We start from the raw sequence: 22,920 nt of genomic DNA, 5'->3' as shown, positions 1-22,920 counted from the left end.
ATTAAAGCTTCTGCAAACATAAGTTTTCAACTCGTTTGGGTAAATACGTAGGCATAGGATTTTTGGATCATTTAGTAACTAGAGTATGTTTAACTTTGTAAGAAACTGCCAAACTGTCTTCCAAAGTACCATTTTGCTGTATCGTTTTGCATTCCCAGCAGCAATGAATGAAAGTTCCTGTTCCTCCACATACTTGCCGGCATTTGGTGGTGTCAGTGTTTTTGAGTTTGGTTATTCTGATAGGTGTTTAGTTGTATCTCATTGTCTATTGGATGTTAATATTTTTACTTTGATTTTTGGTGATTTGATAAGTATAATATTATGATTATTCTTTCTTGTTCTTTAATTACTAATGATAATGAACCTTTTCTTATATTGTTTATTTACTGTTAGTGTTTTTTTTGCTTTTGAATTCATATTGTAGCCTTATTTGTCCAGTGGAAATTTGCTATTCTTAGAGGTTTGTATGTTTCTGCATGTATTTTTTCACCCAATTTTTTTAAATTGTGGCAAAATACACATAATATAAAATTTACCATCTTAACCATTTCTAAGTGTACAGTTCAGTTACATGTGTTTTTAATATAGCTTATTTTCTTTAATATTTTTCCCTAATGTTTTTTTCTAAAACCAACTCTTCTTTTGACTTTATTTATTTATTTATTTATTTATTTATTTATTTATTTTTTGCTTCAAAAGCCTCCTCTTCCTGGTTGAGATCTGGATGTTGATTCACTTTGATGACGTTAAATTAGCCCTTTTGTCCCAGGGTGATGTTTCTAAATGTGATGTCCAGTCCCTCCTGGTGCTGATGGAACTGTTCATTTTCTAATAGCCCTTCGTAAGCCAGTGGGACCCAAGCTGAAATCCAGAAACAGTTCAGCTGTAACTTCATCATATCAGTACTAATTTGCTTGTTGGTGTGAAGCAAATCCTTAGGATAACCCTCCCAAAATGTGTTTATTCTGGACTTTTTTTTCATGGACAAAAGGTGGGTTTGAAATTCAGCCATGATTGGGTGTTTACAAACTAAGGTGTTAAAATTCACTTAAACATATGGCTAAAAATTAGATTTTTAAGTTATTGTTTCAGTTTAAATGAATTCTTCTGCAGTAAAGGGGTCTGTATTTTCACTGCCCTTTTGAAATTGAAAATAATTCACGTTGCTTAATTGCTCCTTTTTCTGTGACTAATTTAAATCTAAAAAATTGTAGTAGCAAAATCAGAACCGTACAAAAAGTAATTTGCTTTTAACATCAGTGTGCCTTTTGGAAAGAGATGTTTAGCTGATGTTTTAAATGCGAGTATGTTAGTGCAAGTTTCTGCTATTAATTTCCTGTTTTCTCTTTAGTGTTTGGAAACCCACAGAATCAAGCCTGTTTCACTGTTTTTGTGTGTACATTGAAGTATTTTTCTGTAATAACAAATACTGAATCATTTTTACTACAGCTCTGCCAAATCTGGTTCTGATTTGCCACTTGACGCTCTTAGCTTTCATCCCTCCCATCCTGATGCCACTTTGTCCTCTGAGTAGTTTTCTGTATTTCCCAATGAGTGAAAATTAAGTCATATTTTCTTCCAAAGTTGAACATTCTTCTCTTTCCAAGCAAATGTTTTATTTTCTTTCTTCCTTCCTTCCTTCCTTCCTTCCTTCCTTCCTTCCTTCCTTCCTTCCTTCCTTTTTTTTTTCTTTCTTTCTTTTTCTTTTTTTTTCCCCCCGACTTCCAAATACAGCCTTCCAGGCTGGCTGAGACAGAGAACAGAAAGCCTTCTTCCAAATGTCCAGGGAGTTTGGTTGGCAGAAAATGATGGAATAGTGAACAGGTGCCTGTAGTCAAGGAGAACCCCAGCTTGGGTGTGGATCAGATTAGATCTGGACCGTGACAAAGTGGAGAAACACAACTACATGGCTACTCTTTCGTTTCCCGTCTTTCATGTTTCCCTGATTTTTCTGCTTTGAGGAGGCAGTTTAAGCACATTTTGTGTCACAGAGAGACCTAAATATCCAAAGCATCTAAAAAGTTTTTCTAAATGTTACCTCTCCCCAATAATTATAAGTTATGTTTTTACATTAGGAAACACAGTTGTGTATTATGAAGCCTTAGAGCTATTTCCAGCATCAGAGCTAACAATAGGTTAAGTTCATTTAAACGTGCAACAAACGGAAAGTGGACTAGTTGCTAGTTCTGGGAGAGTCAGGAGCGCTCCCTTTTCATCCCCCCCCTTTTGTCATGACTCTTATCCACCCACCCCCAGTCTGTCTCTCCCCTATACGCAGCTCAGGTCATTGGGGAGCTGCTAAACCTTATACCCTCCATGGAGAAAACAGAGCAGCTGCCCCTGCTCCCCCTCTGCCTTTCTCAGAGGGCCCCTGGAGTTAGGAATCTAAAATGTCAAGTGCAGGCAGGAACTGCTCAAACACAGCCATCCTGAGGCAGGGACAAGCCTCTCCCTGCCTCTGCCAGTTTCACTGTTGTTAGTTTAGTACTGGCTCAGGAAGATTCAGAGAAAACCATCGTTTGATGAAAGAAAGGGAGAAAAGTGGCAATCGGACACTTGTTCAGGCCTGGCAGCCACGAAGCACCACCCACAGTCAGGCTCTGTTGGAAGGCAGCTGAAGAGATCAGGAGAGGTTAGAGAGCGACAGTGGACTGTTTTAAAGGCTTATACTATGAGACTTAAGGAGGGAAATTGAATATTTGGCCTGGACATGAGACCGTGTAAAGGAGTAGAGATTTGTTTTCTTTGAGTCTAAGAAGCATTTTATTTTAGGAAATGTGGCTACCAGCTATTCCCTCTTTCCATTGTGGTCAGCTCAGAAAGGACTGGGTTTAAGTTGCAGTGGTTGAGATGAATGTTAAACAACCAATATTTGAGTGGTTTGAGTGCTGACATTGTGTCACAGTGGATTAGCAGAAGGAGGAAATACACTAGATATTGAGAGGTACAGGGCCAGCCCGCCTGGCTTTGAATCCTGGCTTCAATGCTTACTAGCTATGGGAACTTGGACAAACTACTCCACCTCTAAACCTCAGTCACCTCATCTGTAAAATGGGGATAATGTACCTACGTCCTCATAGGATTATTTTTAAGATTAAAAGAGTTAAGGTAGGTAAAGTGCTTTTAACAGTGGCTGGCACATATTAAGGGCTATAAATGTGATAAACATAATTAGCATGAGCAATGGAAAGGATTTTAGGGTCCTCTGAGCCAGTGTGTCAATTATAGGTTAGGTGGCTGTCACAGGATGTAGAATCAAGATTAGAAGCCACTTCTGCAGACGTCTAGTCCAGGACTGTTGCCACTACTCGTGGCTATGTTTTAGAAACATCCATTGCTTCAAAGGCATTTCCCTTCCATCACTCCTCCTCAGAGCCAGTGTTTCTAGAGTACTTCCCATATATATGCCAACAGCACTGTGCTAAATACTGACATACATGACTTCACTTAATCTTTACAGCAACCTGAGGAAGGTGTCACTGTTATCCCCATTTTTTAGAAGTGGCACCTGAGGCCCAGAGAGGTTCAGTTACTTGCCCAAGAGTACACAGCTTCAAAGAGGTAGAGGCTGGATTAGAACCCAGGATTGGGAGCCTGGATTGTGACTCCTGAGCCTATGTTCTTAACTACACGACGGATTTTCCTCAGAAAGTCCCAGTAGAGTACAGATGAATTAAATTAAACCAGCCATTGCTGCAGCTGCCATAGGGCTCAGACATAAAGATTTGAGGCCATTGTGTAATCCTTTTCAACCTACAGTTGGCTTTGTTTTCAGATCTAGGTCTCATGTGTTTCTTTATTTCTGACACAATGCTGTTACACAAAAACAGGTTACCAAAAGAATTTCTCTCTGTGATAAAAGAGATGAAAGTTGAGAGTCACAGAGCAGACTGAGAGACGCCGGGACCAGAGCTATTATGAGATTGGACCGTGTGGGCCTTATCAGGGCTCTGGGCCAGGTTCGGGTCACTGCCCCGGTCCTAGTAGACCAGAGAAGATGGGTCAGATGTCAGAATTCCTACCTAGACCTTGCTTTTAATCCCTGGAAGACTCTGATGACTGTCTTGGACTCCCCCCTCTTCAGAAAAATGCTCAAGCTCACACTCTTTTCAGGTGGCTGCAGGGTTCATAAACCCCCGGCGAAACACCTCTGTACTACTGTGTTTCCCCGAAAATAAGACCTAGCCGGAGCATCAGCTCTAATGCGTCTTTTGGAGCAAAAATTAATATAAGACCCAGTATTGTATTATATTATACCCAGTATTATACCCAGTCTTATATCAAAATAAGACCAGGTCTTATATTAATTTTTGCTCCAAAAGACGCATTAGAGCTGATGGTCTGGGTAGGTCTTATTTTCGGGGAAACAGGGTAGGCAGCATAGTAGAGCATACTCTGGAGCCAGATGGCCTGGGCTCAAATCCTCCTCTTCCGCTTATTAGCTGTACACACTTAATATGCAGCTAAGCAAGTTAATAATGTCTTGGGCTTCGATTTCCTCAACTGTGAAGTTAAGATAATAATAGTATTTAATTATAGGACCGTTGTGAGGATTAAATGAGTCACTATGTGTAAAATGCCTAGTACACAGCTCTGTAGCAGAGTTTACTCCTAGTGTTAGTGGTATCGCTGTCCCAGAGCTTAGTCTATTCAGTGAACATTTACGGACAGAATGAATGAATGATTCTAGTGGAGATGCCAAGTCTAGGGTAGAGCATCCCAGCCAGTGTGTCACACGTGGGCTAGAGTTACCATAAGCTACTGATCCGCTCAGCCCTTGGGGCTGCCAAAGCCCCAGATGGTGTTGCTTCTGGCATCAAGCGGTAACATCCACAGTGTGGCATACAGATACCCTTTTCTCTGGGTGCCGTGACATGAAAACAGTTTGGGCAGCACCGATCAAACAGATCAGCGGGCAGGTAGTGAGCATCACGTGGCCAGTCCAGAGTCCAAGTCCAGGAGAGTTATTTGGGTGGGTGGCAGAGAGAATCTTAACTGCTGAGCCTAGAGCAGAGGCTTCACAAGTGTAGGCTCCACGCCAGCCACGACAGACGCAGAGGAAGTCCTGCCAGCAGGACACTCCACTGTTTCCCTGCATGTACGTGGGAACCCTGCAAGGGTTTGTGGAGAGCCCCCAGTGAAACAAATCAGACTGCAGCCCAGTGCCCTTGTAGGCAACAGATGGTACAGAGGTGGTGGTAAGTTCTGAAGTAGGTGATCCAGGGGTGTGAGCGCTAGGAAGAGGGAGTGCCGGGGCGACGGACTTACGAGGGGCCCCAGCCTTGCCTGCAAGGTGGATTCTAAGGGCATAGGAAGCCACGGAAGAGTTTTAACCAAGAAAGTGGGAGATTCAGGTTCATACTTTTTTTTAAAGTCACAATATTGCAAAGTGAATAGGAAACAGGCGAGAGTGTATTTGAGGACAAAAGGTTAGGAGACTCTGACTCTTCAGTAGTCAAGAGGTGAGTGGTTGCTGATACTCACCTGAAATAGGTACCTAGACTTTTTTTGTTTTTTTTTTTAAGATTTTGTTGGGGAAGGGGAACAGGACTTTATTAGGGAACAGTGTGTACTTCCAGGATTTTTTCCAAGTCAAGTTGTTGTCCTTTCAGTCTTAGTTGTGGAGGGCGCAGCTCAGCTTCCGGTCCAGTTGCCTGTTGTTAGTTGCAGGGGGCACAGCCCACCATCCCTTGCAGGAGTTGAGGAATTGAACTGGCAGTCTTGTGGTTGAGAGGACGCGCTCCAACCAACTGAGCCATCCGGGAGGCAGCTCAGCTCAAGGTGCCGTGTTCAATCTTAGTTGCAGGGGGCGCTGCCCACCATCCCTTGCGGGACTCGAGGAGTCGAACAGGCAGCCTTGTGGTTGAGAGCCCACTGGCCCATGTGGGAATCGAACCGGCAGCCTTCAGCATTAGGATCACAGAGCTCCAACCTCCTGAGCCACCCGGCGGGCCCTAGACTTTTTTTTAATTGAGGTATAATTAACATACAGTGTTACATTACTTTCAGGTGTACAATAATGATTTGATACTCGTATATATTGCAAAATGATCACCATGATAAGTCTAGTTAACATCCGTCACCACACAGTTACAGAATCTTTTTTCTGGTGACGGGAACTTTTAAGATTTACTCTCAGTGACTTTCAGATATGAAATATAGTATTATTAACTTGTCACCATGCCGTACACGACATCCCCAAAGCGCTTATTTTATAACGGATGGTGCCTTGTGGCCCCCTTCACCCATTTTGCCCACACCCGGCCCCCATTCTCTAGCACTCGTCAGTCTGTTCTCTGTGTCTATGAGCTTGGCGTTTTGTTTTTGTTTTGTTTTCAGATTCCACATATAAATGAGATCATATGATATTTATCTTGCTCTGTCTTAATTCACTTAGAATAATGCCCTCAAGGTCCATCTATGTTGTCACAATGCCTTCAGGGCCATCCAGGTTGTCACAAGTGGCAAGATTTCATTCTTTACTGTGGCTGAATAATATTCCATTGTAATATATATAACATACTTTCTTTATTCTTCTGTTGATAGACACTTAAGTTGTTTCCATATCTTGGCTATTGTAAATAGTGCTGCAAGGAACGTGGGGATGCATATACCTTTTCAAGTTAGTGTTTTCATTTTTGGGGGGATAAAAACCCAGAAGTGGAATTGCTGGATCATACGGTAATTCTATTTTTAATTTTTGTGGAGCCTCCAAACTGTTTTCCATTGTGGCTGCACCGATTTACAATCCCACCAACAGTGCACAAGGGTTCCCTTTTCTCCACGTTGTTGCTAACAGTTGTTATTTCTTGTCTTTTTGATGATGGCCATCTAACAGATACGAGGTGGCATCTCATTGTGGTTTTGATTTGCATTTCCCTGATGACTCGTGATGTTGAGCATCTTTTCATGTTCCTGTTGGCCATCTGTATGTCCTCTTTGGAAAAATGTCTGTTCAGATCCTCTGTCCATTTTTAATCATACTGTTTGTTTCTTTGCTTGAGTTGTATGAGTTCTTTATATATTTTGGACATTACCCTTTATCAGACATATGATTTGCAGTTTTCTTCTCCCATTTGGTAGGTTGCCTTTTCATTTCATTGATAGATTCCTTTGCTGTCAGAAACTTTTTAGTATACTATAGACTCACTTGTTGGTTTTTGCTTTTTGTATCAAATTCAAATAATCATTGCCAAGACACGTCAAGGAGTTTACTGCCTGTGTTTTCTTCTAGGAGTTTAATGGTTTCAGGTCTCACAGTCAAGTTTTTAATCCATTTTGAGTTAATTTCTGTGTATGGTGTAAAATGGTGGTGTGCTTAGACTTGTGAGGGAAAAGGAAGAGTCAGGGATGACCCCACCGATGCTAGGTGGCTGGGGATGCCGTCCCTGGGACAGGGGATAGTGGAAGTGGAACAGTGGGGGTCAGGGGTTCTCAGTTCTGTTGGGGACTCGTTCCGTGTGTGATTCCTGTGGGGTGTTCACAGGAGGCTCAGCAAGGCCGTGGATGAATGGATCTAAGCAGGAGAGATGTCGGGATGCACAGAGAACCAGCATTGGCTGCCTGCCTTCAATGGGGCTCCCTTCTAAGGGGGGGCGAGTTTAACAGTGGGTTTTGATCAATAAAATCTTAATTTACAGCCAATTTGGCCTGGCAGGCTTCTCTTTTGTACCCAAATTTTAGAACTCTTAAATGTGTATATTTTGAACCCTCTTCATAAAAACCAACATAGTTCTCTACGTTGAAGAATTGTTATTTTTCTTCTTGTCTGCCCTCATTCACTGTTTCCCTGTGTGTCCTTAGAGCAGGAGGAAGCTGTGTGACTCATAATGTGAGACTCCATTTTTTCAGACTTGTGACCCAGAAGGAAATCTCAGCTGTGGCTCTCAGTGCTGGCCAGAAGCCAACTTCATGTCTGAAAGCACGAGCAGCAGTTTGTCATGGAGAGCTTGGGGCTACAGACGGTGACCCTCAGTGATGGGACGACGGCCTACGTCCAGCAAGCTGTCAAAGGTGAGTATTTGCGGGGACCTCAGAATCCTGCCTGTCCCCAGACTCTGGAGAAGAGAGTCCCCTTCCAAGAGTCTCACCCTGACCCTGCCCTCCCACCTGCTCGCCACAACTTGCTCTGCAAGAGAATCTCTCATTGATGAAAATGGGACTCTTTAAAATAAAATGACATCTGGGCAGGCTAGAAAATCAGATTAGCCCTGCTGTAGGAGTGAAGACCTCTGAAAGGCAGAATTCCTTAATGTAACGAGTGGTCTGTAACTATTTCTGGGATAGATGAACTCAGTGCTGGTTATGACTTCCTGCTTTTCAAATACTCCCTGTCCGGTTTCTCCGTACTTTCTGGAACAGTTCATCTTCATTCAAGCAAGTTTAAGCACTCAAACTACCTACTGAGCACCTGCCATGTACAAGATACTCTGCTTGGTTCAGAGAGGATCACCCAAGATTGTCCCTGAGTCCCACTAGTGTTACCAGAAATAAAAACACATGGCACACAATTCAATTGAAACTGCAAATAAACAATGAATAGTTTTATAGTATAACTGTCCCAAATACTGCGTGGGATAGACATATATAAACATGGGATGAAATGCTAAAAATACTAAAGCAATAACACCAAGTACTAAAAAAGAAATTCACTGTGCATCTGAAATTCAGATTTACCTGAAATTTGGATTCTCGAGGAACTTAAAATCAAGGGTGTGGCATTAGAACAGAGTGCTGGCTGCAGGGCAGGGCCAGGAGTCCAGGGACACTTTCCTTTACCAAGGCTGCTCCCCTCTCGCAGCGTTCTCAGGCTTGCCAGATGGCATGTGTGTCTTCCTGGGCAGCACTGGTCACACCCGCCCTCGTACCTGTTCTTTATTTTGCCGTTTCTGGACTCCGTGAGGGTTGTCATCGTCATGACTGCATTGTCATTGCAGCATGGCCCCCTCTCATTTCAACACATCGTCAAGATACATTTCAGTTCCCAAGTTTACTGATAGTTTGTTTGTTGATTTCATTTTAAATTGTCTGCTTCCTGATGGTGACAAAGAGGCCCCTTAATCGCATCAATAAGCTCTTTTCATTGGGGGCGGGGGTGCTTCTGAAAAGGTTTCTTGTCAGAAGTTTCTTGCTAAAATGTGTGCGTCTGGCTGACTTAGTTTCCTTGAGAATGAAACTTACAGAATACTTTTGAAGCCCGAAAACCCTCTGTTTGCAAACTTCCCGTCACATGTCTTCCTCCTCTGCTGCAATCTCAGTGGGATGGAAGGACGTAGGAACTATGTAGATAGGGCCATGTTACTCCATGGACCCAGTTATTTCCCATGCTGCAGTCTTCTGCTACAAATCAGTGGTTGAATGAATAAAAAAAAAGCAAGTGGCCACACCTGGCCTGAGAAAGCCACACTTTTTTTTTTTTTTTTTTTTTTTGAGATTTTTATTAGGGAAGGGTGAACAGTGTGTTTTTCTAGGACTTTATTGGGGGCCAGTGTGTGTTTCCCAGGACCCATCAGCTCCAAGTCAAGTCGTTGTCCTTCGATCTAGTTGTGGAGGGCGCAGCTCAGCTCCAAGTCCAGTTGCCGTTTTCAATCTAGTTGGGGGGTGCGGGGGTGCCATCCACCATCCCATGAGGGAATTGAACCGGCAACCTTGTTGAGAGTTTGCGCTCTAACCACCTGAGCCATCCGGCCGCCCCCACACTCTTTTCTTATATCTTTCCTTCTTCTATCTGGGTCTCTGCCTCTCTCACCTCCCCCTTTGTATCTTTCTCTCAGCACTCTTCCTGGCTCTGTTCTCTGCCTCTTCTACAGTGCTACAGTGTTCACTGACACACAAACACACACACACACCAGGTACCACACTGCTGAGGGTAGAGCCAGCCTTCACGATGCTGAACTGCACTGTCCCGAAAGGCATCTCTCTCTCTCTCTCTCTCTCTCTCTCTCTCTCTCTCTCTCTCTCTCTCTCTCTCTCTCTCTCGCTCCTCTGAAGCTCTTCACCAAGGCGCTTTCATCTGTCAGCAGGCAGCTTTGTCTGGGCCCCACTGAGCCAGCAGGAAGCCCTAAAATTTTATGAGAGTTATCTATAATAGGTAAGTATAAAACATGTCATTCAAACCTGACAATTTTCTTTTTTACAGATTTTTTATTGGGGAAGGGGAACAGGACTTTATTGGGGAACAGTGTGTACTTCCAGGACTTTTTTCCAAGTCAAGTTGTTGTCCTTTCAATCTTAGTTGTGGAGGGTGCCGTTCAGCTTCAAGTTGTTGTACTTTCAGTCTTAGTTGTGGAGGGCACAGCTCAGCTCCAGGTCCAGTTGCCGTTACCAGCTGCAGGGGGCGGAGCCCACCATCCCTTGCGGGACTCGAGGAATTGAACTGACAACCTAGGGGTTGAGAGCCCACTGGCCCATGTGGGAATCGAACCAGCAGCCTTCGGAGTTAGGAGCATGTAGCTCTAACCCCCTGAGCCACTGGGCCGGCCAGCCCCCAAACCTGACACTTTTGAGAGTGGAAGAGTGTGCTATAAATAAATGCCCTGGGACTGTTCAAACGAACAGGAGCGTATGGTCCCCTCTCTATAATGAGGCATAAGGGCCATGTCAGTGAGCGGGTCTCCCCCCTCACCATTGTGTCCCTGGTTGTTAGAGGAAATTCTAGGTTAAAATTTTTTCTTAACCGTATTACACATTTCAAAATATATTTTAAATTAAAATGTAAATTACATAGGTTAAATGTGTATTTGTGAAATACCGGGGTGCCAAAAAAATGTATACAAGTGGACACCTTGGTCAACGTTGCTCAAGCAGCAATTCACCATAATCAGAAGTGTCTGGACGCTGATGGTAACCACTTTGAGCACCTCTTGTAATTGCAGAAGTCAGTTGTGACTTATGTTCATCTTGTTATCAGAATATATTGAGTATTACAATTTTAATAGTTTTTTCCTTCCTTAAAATGTGTATACATTTTTTTGGCACTCTGTATATGTAGTGTGTTCAATAGAGATTTACTTCAAAATCAAGGATTGTATTGGAAATACAGAAGTTTAAATAAAAGTACATGATGGCTCTACATTTAAAAAAATTGTTTTTTCTCGAATACTTCCTGTCAACATTTTATTTTCTGCCTTGAATCAGTGTCCACTCTGCTAGCAGAAGTTCTGCCGATGCTTTCAGAAACCCCAAGTATGGGTGCCCCTGCCAGGACAGATAAAGTGTGAACATGCAGAGTAGCCTACAGCTCACTGGGTGGAGGGAAGAGAACGGGTCCCACTCCCCTCATTTCAACTGCTGTTTTCTCCCACTTCTTATCTCTGTCTCTACCTTACCTGCCTTCGGCTGGGTTGTAGAACTGTTAATTACTGACCCAAGAAGACTCCGTCAGCTTGGGGACAAGTTTGGGAATTCCTCTGAGGGAGAGACGTCAGCAGACCTGGGCCACAAGTAACTGCCAGGTGCTTTCCCCACAATGAGAGCCCAGGTTCCTAAACCTGAAAGTTGTAAGGAAAGAATGAATAAACTGCTTGTCGTCAACTTTTCTTCTTTTCTCACTTCCTTTCCCGTTCTCTCCTCTCAAACTCAGTGGACACAGGGAGGGGCCTATCTAATTCTAATTCTAAATTTAAGAGCCTTTTGCTCTTAGAAGGGCTTTCTAGTAAGGACCTAAGATGAAGGATAATCTCTTAGGAACTCTGGAGTCTTGTTAATTTTTATGGAGCTTATTTTGTTGCCTTAGGTGAGTCAATTTTTTTATTAGAAAACTGAAATGAAAATGTCAGTGATCGATGAAGGAAACATTACCCACCAGTGACAGTGGACCAAGACCATAGTAGTCACGTGCACATTGCTCCCTGTTGCTTTACTTTCTGTTTCTTCTAATACGCAGATGGGGCTTATTATGAGAAACGCTGATTTCCTGAGGGCTGACCACATACTGGGCATTGTTCTGAGTGTTTTATATTCATTAATTCATTTAACCCTTATAGCAACCCAATAAAGAAGATACAATTTGGGGGCAGCCGGATGGCTCAGTTGGTTAGAGTGTGAGCTCTCAACAACAAGGTTGCTGGTTCAATTCCTGCATGGGATGGTGGGCTGCGCCCCCTGCAACTAAAGATTGAAAACAGTGACTGGACTTGGAGCTGAGCTGCGCCCTCCACAACTAGATTGAAGGACGACTTGGAGCTGATGGGCCCTGGAGAGACACACTGTCCTCCAATATTCCCCAATAAAATTTATTTAAAAAAGAAGATGCGATTTTTAATCCTCATTTTAAGAAAAGGAAACTGAGGCACAGCTAATAAGAGGCAGAGCTGAAATACAAAGCCAGGTTGCCTGGACTGGTTCCAGAGTCCATTGTTTCTAACCACTAAGCTATACTGCCTTATCAGAGGGTCTAGGTCTTGGTTTCTGTCACAGTGGAAGACAAGGGAATGTATTTGATTTCGTTTCAGCCATATCTGAATTTTGACCCATTGAGGCCTTCCCTGGTTTCAAGGCGTCCTTTGTTCTCCCTTTAGTTCAGTCTCAGCAACTTACTGTTAGGCTGAAGGTCCCTGCTTTGCTGGACATGGGTAGAATAATAAATGAATTTCTCCTCCTGGGAGCTGTAGGGTTCCTCATGGCAGGAGGCCTTCACCCCCTGTATCTCTGAGGCCCAGGCCTAGCGGGGGCAGGGAGCGAGGGAAGATGGAGAATCTTGCCTGTGCTTAGGCACGCAGACATGAGCCCTGTGCCTCAGCAGGCCTCCACTTTTCTGGGCCTGGCCCACTTTTCCCCATTTCCACCTCCACAGGAGAGAAGCTGCTTGAAGGGCAAGTGATCCAGCTTGAGGACGGAACCACCGCATACATTCACCAAGTGACGGTGCAGAAAGGTGAGGACACCGGGACACCTCTGCTTCATGGGGAGAGGCCAGGCCATCCCCAGTGAGGGACCCCTCCCTGACACCAAGCTCCACACAAAGGCCGGTATTGCTCTCGTTACAGAACCTCTTTCCTTTGAGGATGGACAGCCTGTGCAGCTGGAGGACGGCAGCATGGCCTACATACACCACGCACCCAAAGGTGGGGTCAGTCATCGTGACTGGCGGGAAGGAAGGGGGACAGGCGGGCAGAGGTTGGGGCATGGTGTGGCCTACCCTGGGAGTTGGGGCATCGGCACAGGAGCTGTGGTCCCCAAGCTCTCCTGCGTTAGCAGTATGTGCCATCCCTGGTACGTACCACCGGAGCAGCTATTTCTACCCCAGGAGGCTGGGCCTTCGGGGTCAGTACCACGGGGCTTGATGGCGGGTTGGCTTCAGCACAACCAGAAAGTCTTAGGGCTTGAAATAGGCCCTGAGGATATCATCCAAGACCAGGAGTAGAAGCTTACTAGCATTTAAGAATAAAGCTCCCAAGGTACTGAAGAATAACAGTTTATTCCTTCTACAAGCAGTTTCTTAAGCAACTACATGTGTGTGCCAGGCATTGTGCTAGGCGTTGAGTACACAAGAGAGAACACAGTCAGACAGCCCCTGCTCTCCCAGAGTCTAGTGAAGGAAACAGAAGTGAAGCAGATCGTCACTGATGAGTTGATCGTCGCAAACGGGTCAGGCTCCAGGCTCAGGGAGGGCGTCTCAGGGAGCGACTGAACTGAGAGCTAAAGAATGCTGTGGACTCAGCTAGGGGAACAGGGAGGGCAGAAAAATGTCAGCACTCCAGACAGAAGGAACGGCATGTGTGGGCCCAGAGACGGGGGAAGAAAGAATGGCACGTCCCAGAAACTGCTAGGAGCTAGGTTGCTGGGGGCGAGGGCAGAACGGGGTAAGATGAAGCCTGATAGAAGCGGGGGGGGGCCAGAGCATTTGGGGCATGAGTGTCAGGAGAAGGGGTTTTTTTGGTCTTTATCCTGAGACCCGGCAACATGATCACATTTGTGTCCTCAAAGATCCCTCCAGATGCTGTGCTGCCTGGAGGGCACTAGAGGGGATAAGGCTCCACCATTTAGGAGGCCATCTAGGCCAAAATAATGCGGGGCCCCTTAGGTCCTCAGGGGGCTTGTGAGTTCCTAATCAGTGCCTCAAAGAAGGCCACCTCCTTAGGAGAGGCAGCCCCAGGGGGGCCAGCCAGGGTGATGACCAAGGTGAGGGGCCAGGAGAAACCTGACCCTGAAACCCTCCTTGGCATATGAACCTCTGGTTACCACCCCGCCAGGGCGCCCACCCTGCGTCTTGCCCTCGTGCAACTTTGGGCTCCCCATGTGTTCCCCGCAGAGGGCTATAACCCCAGCGCCCTGGAGGCCGTCCAGCTGGAAGACGGTTCCACTGCCTACATTCAGCACCCCGTGTCCGTGCCGTCGGACAGCACCATTCTGGCCGTGCACACAGAGGTGGGCTTGGAGGACCTGGCCGCAGAGGACGATGAGGGCTTCAGCGCAGACACCGTGGTGGCCCTGGAGCAGTATGCCAGCAAGGTGAGCTCGCAGAGCCTGGCACTGCCCGCCAGCTCTCTGGGCCCTGCCAAAACCGCCGTTTCTTTAAAGGACAAGACTGCCCCGCACTCAGGCATGGCCCGGGCTGCTCCCTCTGCCCCTGTACCGGGCTCCCCAGCTCATCTTTCACATGTCATCGTCCCAGGCATGCATCGCAGCCTAGCCGGGGCCCCCGACAGCTGCTTACACTCACCCTTGTTTATGCTGCCTGCAGAGGGAAGGCGGCTGTAAGAAACAGTGACGTCCGTGAGGTGGGAATTTGGGGATTTAGGCCTGGCTTCACTTTGGCTGTTGTAATTATCCTGTGTTCTGTCTGAGAAAGTCCTTGCCAGTGACTTTTATTAGTTTTCCAGTCCACTGAGGTCAGGTGCTCTTGTATTTATTTCTTCTCTGCGACTCATGTAGTCATTTGGGGAAATGACCTCAGTAGGCAGTGACGAGGGCGTATGCAGCAGAGCAGCTGGGATCCATGGAACACGGCCGCACAGTAGCTCAGCCGCAAGGGAAAAGGATCCCAGCTCTTGAAACGTCGGTCAGTCCAAGTTCTCTCTGCCAGAGCCATGGCCCTGCCCATAGGGGAGACAGGTCCAGAGACCTGTGAGCTTTCCAAACCGGTGTGCTCCTGCCGGGATGAACTGCAGAGCCTCAGGGAGGGTGTTCCTGGAGCACTAGTTTTACCCAAAGGTTGGGGGGAGTTGTTTTTATAACAAAATGAGTGTGGCTGCATCAGAGAGGAAAAGAGGAAATCATTATGTCTTTTCAAAATAAAACAGAACTTTACAGCAGGCTGCTTTGGGCAGTGCCCCCTCCCACCCCTGGGGCTTCTAGCCAAGTTTGAGACTTGATACACTTAGAAAGACAACTGGGCTTTACATCATGAGCCCTGAGGTCTGTGCTGGCTCTGCCTCTTCCCGGTCTGCCCTTGGGTAGTCTCTCCCCTCCCAGGACTCAGCACGTCCCTCTAACACAGTGACATGGGACTAGACGGTCTCACAGGTTACTTCCAGCCTGGAAGTTCCTTGATTCCCTCGATTACCGTCAAGAGCTAGTGAGACATGCGAATGGAAGCCGAACTCCTCAGTGGGTTAGTTCGTTGACCAGGCCTGGCCAGCGTGACCCTCCCCCACCAACCACCAGCTATTTAAACATCCATGAAACTTTGTCAGCTGCTTGACCCTTGACCTGGAACTGACTAGACAGACCTTGCCATGAATTTGGCCTCACGCCTTGGTCCCACCATGACTTCCAGAGTTCTGTTGCAGGAGCCCCCTGGAAGGCCAGAGTGTCCCAGAAACAGAGAAGGGACAGTCTGAGCAGGATCCTCCCCAGGAAAGCAGCAAAGCAGTAAGAGCTCCCTGAAGCCAGAGGCTGGTGTGTGTCCCAGGAGAGATGAGAGGGCAGGGCTCGCCCGTTTGCTGGGCGCTGTGGTTAGAGCTGAGACTGGCAGGGACCCACAGGCCCTCCCTTCGGCCCTTCTGCAGTTTGCTGTGCTCACCTCCCGCGGGTGAGCCTGCGTGAGCCCATCCCCACAGCAAGCCCGCTTATTAATGCCCCTCAGGGCACAGCTTTCCCATCAGAGGAGACAGCTGCCCAGAGCTGCAGCCCTAGGTGTGCGGTCACGAGTGCGGTTGCTGGCGCCAGTGTGGCCATGCAGACCACCCCCTCCCCACCTTACCCGCTGTCTAGGAGATGCCCTTTCTTCCATAGCTGTGACAGCCCCATGACATTTAGTCCTTCCTGTACCCATCAGCGATGGGTAATAAGTCCACATGCCAGCCCTGTTGCTTCTGCAGTGTGCCCCAGTGTCTGTTCCCTGTCTGTCTGGATCTGTCACTCCAGGTTGCCCTTCTCCCCCTGGCAGTTTAACCCTGCTTATTGGGTCTGGAGCTGCCAAAGGTGGACCCTATGTCCCACCTCTTTCCTCTCTTCATTGAGGAGAATACAGGTAGGGACCCCAAGATTTTTTCTTCAGGTTCTGCACGACAGCCAGGCATCTCAAAATGGCAAAGGGCAGCAGGTTGGGGACAGAGCATTCCGCTGTGGGTACAAGGGCTGCGGACGTCTCTACACCACTGCTCATCACTTAAAGGTAATTTGTCACAGATAGCTTTCAGCCTTTCCATCTTCCCCACCAGCCTATAATTCCACCCATCTGCTTTGACTGGGGGTCCCTGCCCTCACGTTGCTCATTGCCTACTGGAGGAAGAGATGAATGTGCAGGAATGTCAGCACAGGGCGCTGTGACACTCATGAAGAGGGCAGGAAGGAAGAGACCAGGGAAGGCTCCCTGGAGGAGGTGGCCTCTCAGCTGAAAAGGAGGCAAAATAAAGGAGGTGGCCAATACTGATACTCCGAGCCCTAAAGAGAATTGAAGAGCCAATTTGTATCCTTGTCCCTCTGAATTAGGCGGTTGCTTGTCTTCACAGGTGCACGAAAGAGCTCATACAGGTGACCGTCCATACCGGTGTGACTTCCCCAGCTGTGGAAAGGCGTTTGCCACAGGTAATCTGCCTGCATGGAGATTGAGGGCGGAACGCTTCCCGTTGAGGGCAAAGCATTCTAGATTAGCTTCAGCAGCTCCCGCTAGGGACTCTAACACCAGGCTGCCTTCCTGGAGAAACTACTGTCAGAGTGCTCTGACTCGTCTCCGGAGGAAGCCCTGTGACAGCAGCGAGTGGAGCGTGGTCCAGGCTGGCAGGAGGAGCCTGGGGGGCCGGCAGAGAGACCCTGCCTTTTGTGTCAGCTCTGACACCAGACGGCTGTGGGTGCTGTGTGGCCAGTGCACCTCTGGGCCTCACTCTCCCTCTGAATTGAGGCCCTTCAGCCATGGTTCTCTAGGTTCCATCTCACACTCACATTCTGGATGGGCAGCAGCTGACCCTAGTGGGGGAAGGAGGGCAGAGGGGGCTTTTCCAGCCCCCCTCACCTGCCCGGGCAGGGATGGGGTGGCAGCACACAGGCTCCTGGAGCTGCACAGAGCACACCGTGAGGTGGAGAGCCTCTGCAGTAGGAAGGGGAAATGGTAGAAGATGCGGCCCCACTGAGTGCTCTTCTCACCCACCCTCCCACATGCGGACAGGATATGGGCTAAAGAGTCATGTGCGCACCCACACTGGAGAGAAGCCGTACAAGTGCCCAGAGGAGCTGTGCAGCAAGGCCTTCAAGACCTCGGGAGACCTGCAGAAGCACGTCCGGACCCACACCGGTAGGCTGGGCCCTGCCTTCCTTGCCGCGTTCAGACTTGGATCTGGGGCCTGGTGCTATCCCTGCTTCTTGCTCCGGCATGCCTCCCCTGCTTAGCCACACCCCGCCCGTCCTCACACGCCCGTCTCCACAGGTGAACGCCCGTTCCGGTGCCCCTTTGAGGGCTGTGGCCGCTCCTTCACCACGTCTAATATCCGCAAGGTACATGTGCGCACCCACACGGGCGAGCGGCCCTACACCTGCCCCGAGCCCCACTGTGGCCGCGGCTTCACCAGCGCCACCAACTACAAGAATCACGTGCGCATCCACACAGGTGGGCCAGCTGGCATGCGAGGACCACCCCCCTGAGGCCCCAGCCCCCTCTACCATAGGCTTCCGACCTGAGACACGTCCTCGACTCCCAGCCCAGAGCCATTCTCTGCTGGTCATTCCAGGCTGGGCCAGGGGCGGGGCCAGGGGTCCTGTGGCTCCAGCCGTGTAGCCTCAGAACCACTGTTTCACTCCAATGCACAGTTCCTCCGTTTCCAGTTAGGTTCAGTCTGACAGATATTGCCAGCCTTCTCGGCTCCTTGCCACCTCTCTACACTTACTCTGAATTCTCCCTCTTCAGCTGAGCTCCCAGTGAAAGGCCAGGGTCAGGCATGACGAGGGAAAAAGCTGAGTGAAATGTCAGCTGCAGCTGCTCACCTCATCCACTGTCCATATGACCCCTGTGTAGCACCCCACCGCCCCCCGCCCTGCTTCCTAGTGTTACGTTCCCAGTCCAGCCTTCTGTGTCCTCTCAGCTATATGTGACCTCTCACTCTCCCATCGCACCTGACACGTCGTCATCCTTCTCTGTCTCCTGCCTCTTTTGTTCAAGACCCTCAACCTTACAAGCCCCAGTGCTCCCCACCGGTCCCTTCACTAGCCCAGCTTTGCCCCATCCCCCCGTTTGTTCTCCACCTGTTTCTGGGCTCAGTGTCCCCACACTCACATCCCCTCTGTGTTCCACTGGCCGTCTTTCCCAACTCTGTCCATTCAGAGTTCCAGGTCTCAGTCCATCTCCCTCCTCCTGTCCCTTTAGTTTCCCCCTTGCCAGCCCCAGTCCCCCCCTCACAGCCCAGTGTCCCCAGGGGAGAAGCCATACGTTTGCACGGTGCCAGGCTGTGGGAAGCGCTTCACCGAGTACTCGAGCCTGTACAAGCACCACGTGGTGCACACGCACTGCAAGCCCTACACCTGCAGCTCCTGCGGCAAGACCTACCGGCAGACGTCCACCCTGGCTATGCACAAGCGCAGCGCCCACGGCGAGCTGGAGGCCACCGAGGAGAGCGAGCAGGCCCTTTACGAGCAACAGCAGCTCGAGGGTGAGGGCTTGGGCAGGAGGTGAGAGTGGGGGCCAGCCAGCCTCCCCGTGGCCAGCCGGTGGCGGGTGTCAGCTGGGCTCTCCTCTCCAGCCGCCTCTGCAGCCAAGGACAGCCCGCCACCCAAACAGCCCCACATTGCATACCTTTCGGAGGTGAAAGAAGAGGGTGATGACATCCCAGCCCAAGTGGCCATGGTGACTGAGGAGGACGGGGCGCCCCAGGTGGCTCTGATCACTCAGGATGGTGCCCAGCAGGTACGGGTTCTGGCGGTAGGGCTGGGGTGGGCCACTCCAGCTGGTACTGTCTCCCACCCTCTCTGGGGGACCCAAAAGTTCTGACAGCCCCACCTCCGCCCAGGTTCTCTTTTTAGCCTTACGGATCTCAGAGAGCTAAGGCTGAGGGTACCAAATCTTGTGACACAGCCCTTCCTCCTCCTCTTGCTTCCAGCTCAGTCTTGGGGGCTTCTGGAGCAGTTAGTAGTTTCCCTATTTACTGGAGGGTGACAATTTTCTGATCATTGGAATGACTCCCTTGGATGTCCTCAAGAGAGACGTGCTGGTATAGGGGCCAGAGCATGGTGTGAGGTCTGGAGGCCTGGGCTTTCCAGCCAGCAGTATAACCTCACTGCTCACTTGTTAGCACCCTCACTGCCAGAGGCATCTATGCCGTTTGGAGTTGACATGAGGATGAAATCAGGTGGAGATCCTGAATTGCATGGAGCAGCCCTGAGGCAAAGCGGTGGTAAATAGGAGTGGTCAGGAGAATTCTAGCGTAGCCTCTGCAACCTAAGACCTATTTTACTTGCTTGTCCCTGGCCCCCTCCACCTGTGTGACATGAAGCTAATCTTCTAGCTTAGCAATAAGCTAACCTAGTCTGAAAGCAGATACACCCACCTCAGGGCTTTCAGACAACCTTCCACTGCACTCCCAGCTCATCCTCTTCCTTCCTGTCGGCAGGTCAGCCTGTCCCCGGAAGACCTGCAAGCCCTGGGCAGTGCCATTAGTATGGTGACTCAGCACGGCAGCACCACCCTCACCATCCCCAGTCATGACGATGACCTTGCCACATCTGGCACCCATACGGTCACCATGGTCAGCGCCGATGGCACCCAGACGCAGCCAGTATGACCAGGCCGTTTGCTTGGGGTTTCTTGTTCTCTTGTCCTTCCTTTCCGTGGGGGTGGACATTAAAGTGCAGGCTGAAATAGTCAGGCTTTCTTAAAAGGACCAAGATTGTCCTATAAAAAAGGGTCGTCCCCCAGCCCCTCTAGGCCCCTCTGTTGAAAGGCATTGCACTGGGGGTCAAGAGACAGTTTCTAAATCTCAGTCTACCCATATTTGTGTTGCTGCACAGGCAAGTCACTTTTCATGGACTTCAGTCCATTTTCAAGTGAGGAGATTAAATTATCTCTGGGGCCTTTTACAGCTCTGTCCTGAGTGAAAAATCCCTAAATTAAGTTGGCTGTAAGTTAGAGAAAGACACAACCTCACTAACCTCAGAGCCCCAAGCTACTTAATCTGACCCATAACGGTTTTATCCATTCCTTTCTGGGTTGTTTCCAGCCACCTTGCTTGGAGAGATTTTTATTTGGATTGGGGGAGGGAGAATAATGTACGTGAGCAGGAAAACCTCATTCGTGTACATTTCAGGTCACAATCATTACCTCTGGGGCTGTGGTGGCCGACAACGCGAGTGTAGCATCTGTTCACCATCAGCAGGTGGCGCTGTTGGCCACGGCCAACGGAACACACATCGCTGTGCAGGTGAGTAGGGACTGCACCGAGCCAGGGCCGGGGGCGGGAAAGGAACCAGCAAGGCAGGGAAATTAGACGGAAGAGAAGGGCACTTGGCTCAAAAAGAGCTCATTTAGGAGGACAAATCCCTTTCTCCCTAAATGCACATACCCGTCTCAGGCTCTTTCTTGACTGAGACAGAGTGGTAAAGCCCCTTCCAGCCTTCACAATGACTTCGATGGCAGTCTACCCGACTGGCCGAGCCCTTCATGTCTTCACACCTCCGTTTCTTCCTCGGAAAATAAGGAGGCTGAAGTAGATAACTACTAAGCTCCTCTCCAACAGGCATTCCCTTCTGTGAGCAAGCCCGACTCTCGGACCCTGGACCATTCTGTGGCTCCCTGGCCATACTTGGCCTGATTGGACTCAGGGACCTTCCTGTTGATTGGCGCCCTACTAACTACTCAGTGTGTGGCACTGGGTGGATGGAGGGGCTTCAGAAAAGCAGGCCACATACTACTTCCCCTAGAATCTAGGGGCGGTGTCTCATTCTCTCCTTTCTCCACCCGCTTCTCCACAGCTGGAGGAGCAGCAGACTTTAGAGGAGGCCATCAATGTGGCCACCGCTGCGATGCACTAAGGAGCCGTGACCTTGGAGACCACAGAGTCCGAGAGCCGCTGCTGAGCCCACGAGGGCCGGGTCCCATTCGTGTTGGAGGAGGTGCCGAGCCACATAGCCATCCTCATCCCCAAGGGCCCGGGCTGTGGCTGACATGGGAAGGTGGCCACATAGGTCTCCAGGGCGATAAGGTTGCAGGAAGACGGCCTAACGGAAGGATATCATGGCCCAGCCCAAGAGGAGGGCTGGATAGCTGGAGTCGGGAGCGTGTGGTCCTCAGGAGCTGAGGAGGACGAGCTTGATCTCCAGGCTGCACTGAGGTGTCTCCCCTCAGAATCAGCAGGGCACCCACGCCCTTCCCTCCAGGGAAGACCTTCCTGCCCTCAGTCCACTCCCCTTCTCAGGGGGCAATTGGGGCTGCTGTGGGGACTGGGCGTCACTCTGACTGGTCACTGCCCGCCAGGGGAGAGGGCACACAGGTCTTCAGCCCAGTAGGGGCAGAGCAGGCCCGGTTGTGCCCCTCCCAGCAATAACCACCTCCCCGAAGGCCAGCCGAGATGCCTGTCCACTTGGCAGCAGGGACTTCCTGCCACCGCAGCCAGAAGTGCTCAGGGGCCAGTGGCTGGAGGAAAGGTGCCCCGCCTCACCCCCCACCCCGAGCTGCCCCCCAGCCTCTCTGTGGCAGAGAGGCAGGGAGCAACCTTGTTTGTACATACTGGGGATTGAGTTTAATTTTTTTTAATTGCATTTTGATAATTTTTTTCCTGCTCTGGGCAGTGATGACAAACGGGTGAATGAGTATTTAATAAAAGTTCCAAGTTTCCATCTGGGTTCCTCCCTCTCTCCCTTCTTGGGCCCTGGTGCAGGACTGGTCAAATGAAGCTCTTAGCTCTGTATCCCTGGAACATACTCCACTAGCCTCAGTGCTGAACTGGTGACTGCCCTCCCAGGGGGACAGGTGGGAGGAAGCCCAGGTATAAGATAAGCCCTGAGGAGCTGCTAGTGGCTTCCCACCCACGGCTATACAGGGTGGCCAGACAGGACCGCTGTGGCCACTGCTTCCAGGCTCTGCTTGCATCTCAGGCCTTAGGATGGTGAGGCTGGAGGAACTCTGGTTCTTACTACCTTACCTTGTGTTACACAGAGCCTTTCGAGACCCCAGACATACATACATACAAGTACACACTCCAGACAGCTACTCCAAGTGGGCAAAGCCCCACGTTGGAGTGGGGCTGAGAGTGCCCCTACTGAGGGTCTCTGATGCCTCCCTTGCTCCGGTCTGTGGTACCCAGCTCTGGGGGGGCCCACCTGTGAGTCTGGGCCCATGCTATGGGATTCCAACGCCACAGTAGGACACCACTGAAAAGTGCATGGTAGGACCAGCCCAGCCCCAGAGGACAGGAAAGGATGCAGGGGGAGGGACTTGATGGAAAGAATCTTTGGGTTTGACCCCTCCTGCCTGGCAACAGTGCAGGGACTGGAGCTGCCTCTTCCTCTCTACCCAGTGGAGGGTGTGCCCTAATCCCCTTCTTGCCACCCGTGAAT

General features: G+C 49.4%; 1 protein-coding gene and 1 long non-coding RNA gene across 5 annotated transcripts in view; one reads left to right on the top strand and one right to left on the bottom strand.

Moving 5' to 3' along the window:
• The window catches only part of ZNF76 (zinc finger protein 76), a 32,655-nt gene extending 10,457 nt beyond the window's left edge, over positions 1-22,198 (top strand). For 3 of the 4 annotated variants that reach the window (XM_019738760.3, XM_019738758.3, XM_019738759.3), the window contains 13 exons: positions 7,852-8,013; positions 12,794-12,874; positions 12,987-13,064; positions 14,252-14,451; positions 16,442-16,558; positions 16,896-16,971; positions 17,549-17,674; positions 17,807-17,986; positions 18,789-19,022; positions 19,113-19,276; positions 19,980-20,144; positions 20,673-20,786; positions 21,337-22,198. In XM_019738760.3, coding sequence (XP_019594319.1) covers positions 7,941-8,013; positions 12,794-12,874; positions 12,987-13,064; positions 14,252-14,451; positions 16,442-16,558; positions 16,896-16,971; positions 17,549-17,674; positions 17,807-17,986; positions 18,789-19,022; positions 19,113-19,276; positions 19,980-20,144; positions 20,673-20,786; positions 21,337-21,396 — 1,668 coding nt within the window. In that variant the 5' untranslated portion in view covers positions 7,852-7,940 and the 3' untranslated portion in view covers positions 21,397-22,198. The remainder of the gene's footprint in view (positions 1-7,851; positions 8,014-12,793; positions 12,875-12,986; positions 13,065-14,251; positions 14,452-16,441; positions 16,559-16,895; positions 16,972-17,548; positions 17,675-17,806; positions 17,987-18,788; positions 19,023-19,112; positions 19,277-19,979; positions 20,145-20,672; positions 20,787-21,336) is intronic. The other variant, XR_016020348.1, reaches the window with a different exon arrangement.
• On the bottom strand, positions 13,399-15,130 carry LOC141571632 (uncharacterized). The gene is made up of 2 exons (XR_012496551.2): positions 14,663-15,130; positions 13,399-13,660 (listed from the first exon to the last, which is right to left on the bottom strand). It is a non-coding gene; the product is annotated as an uncharacterized LOC141571632 (long non-coding RNA).
• Positions 22,199-22,920: the final 722 nt, after the last annotated feature.

Source organism: Rhinolophus sinicus, chromosome 2 (genome assembly GCF_057876585.1).
Source record: "Rhinolophus sinicus isolate RSI-liver-muscle chromosome 2, RSI-T2T, whole genome shotgun sequence".
Classification (NCBI taxonomy): Eukaryota; Metazoa; Chordata; class Mammalia; order Chiroptera; family Rhinolophidae; genus Rhinolophus; species Rhinolophus sinicus.
The sequence above is the reverse complement of the archived record's forward strand: the minus strand, read 5'-3'. Positions and strand labels throughout refer to the sequence as shown.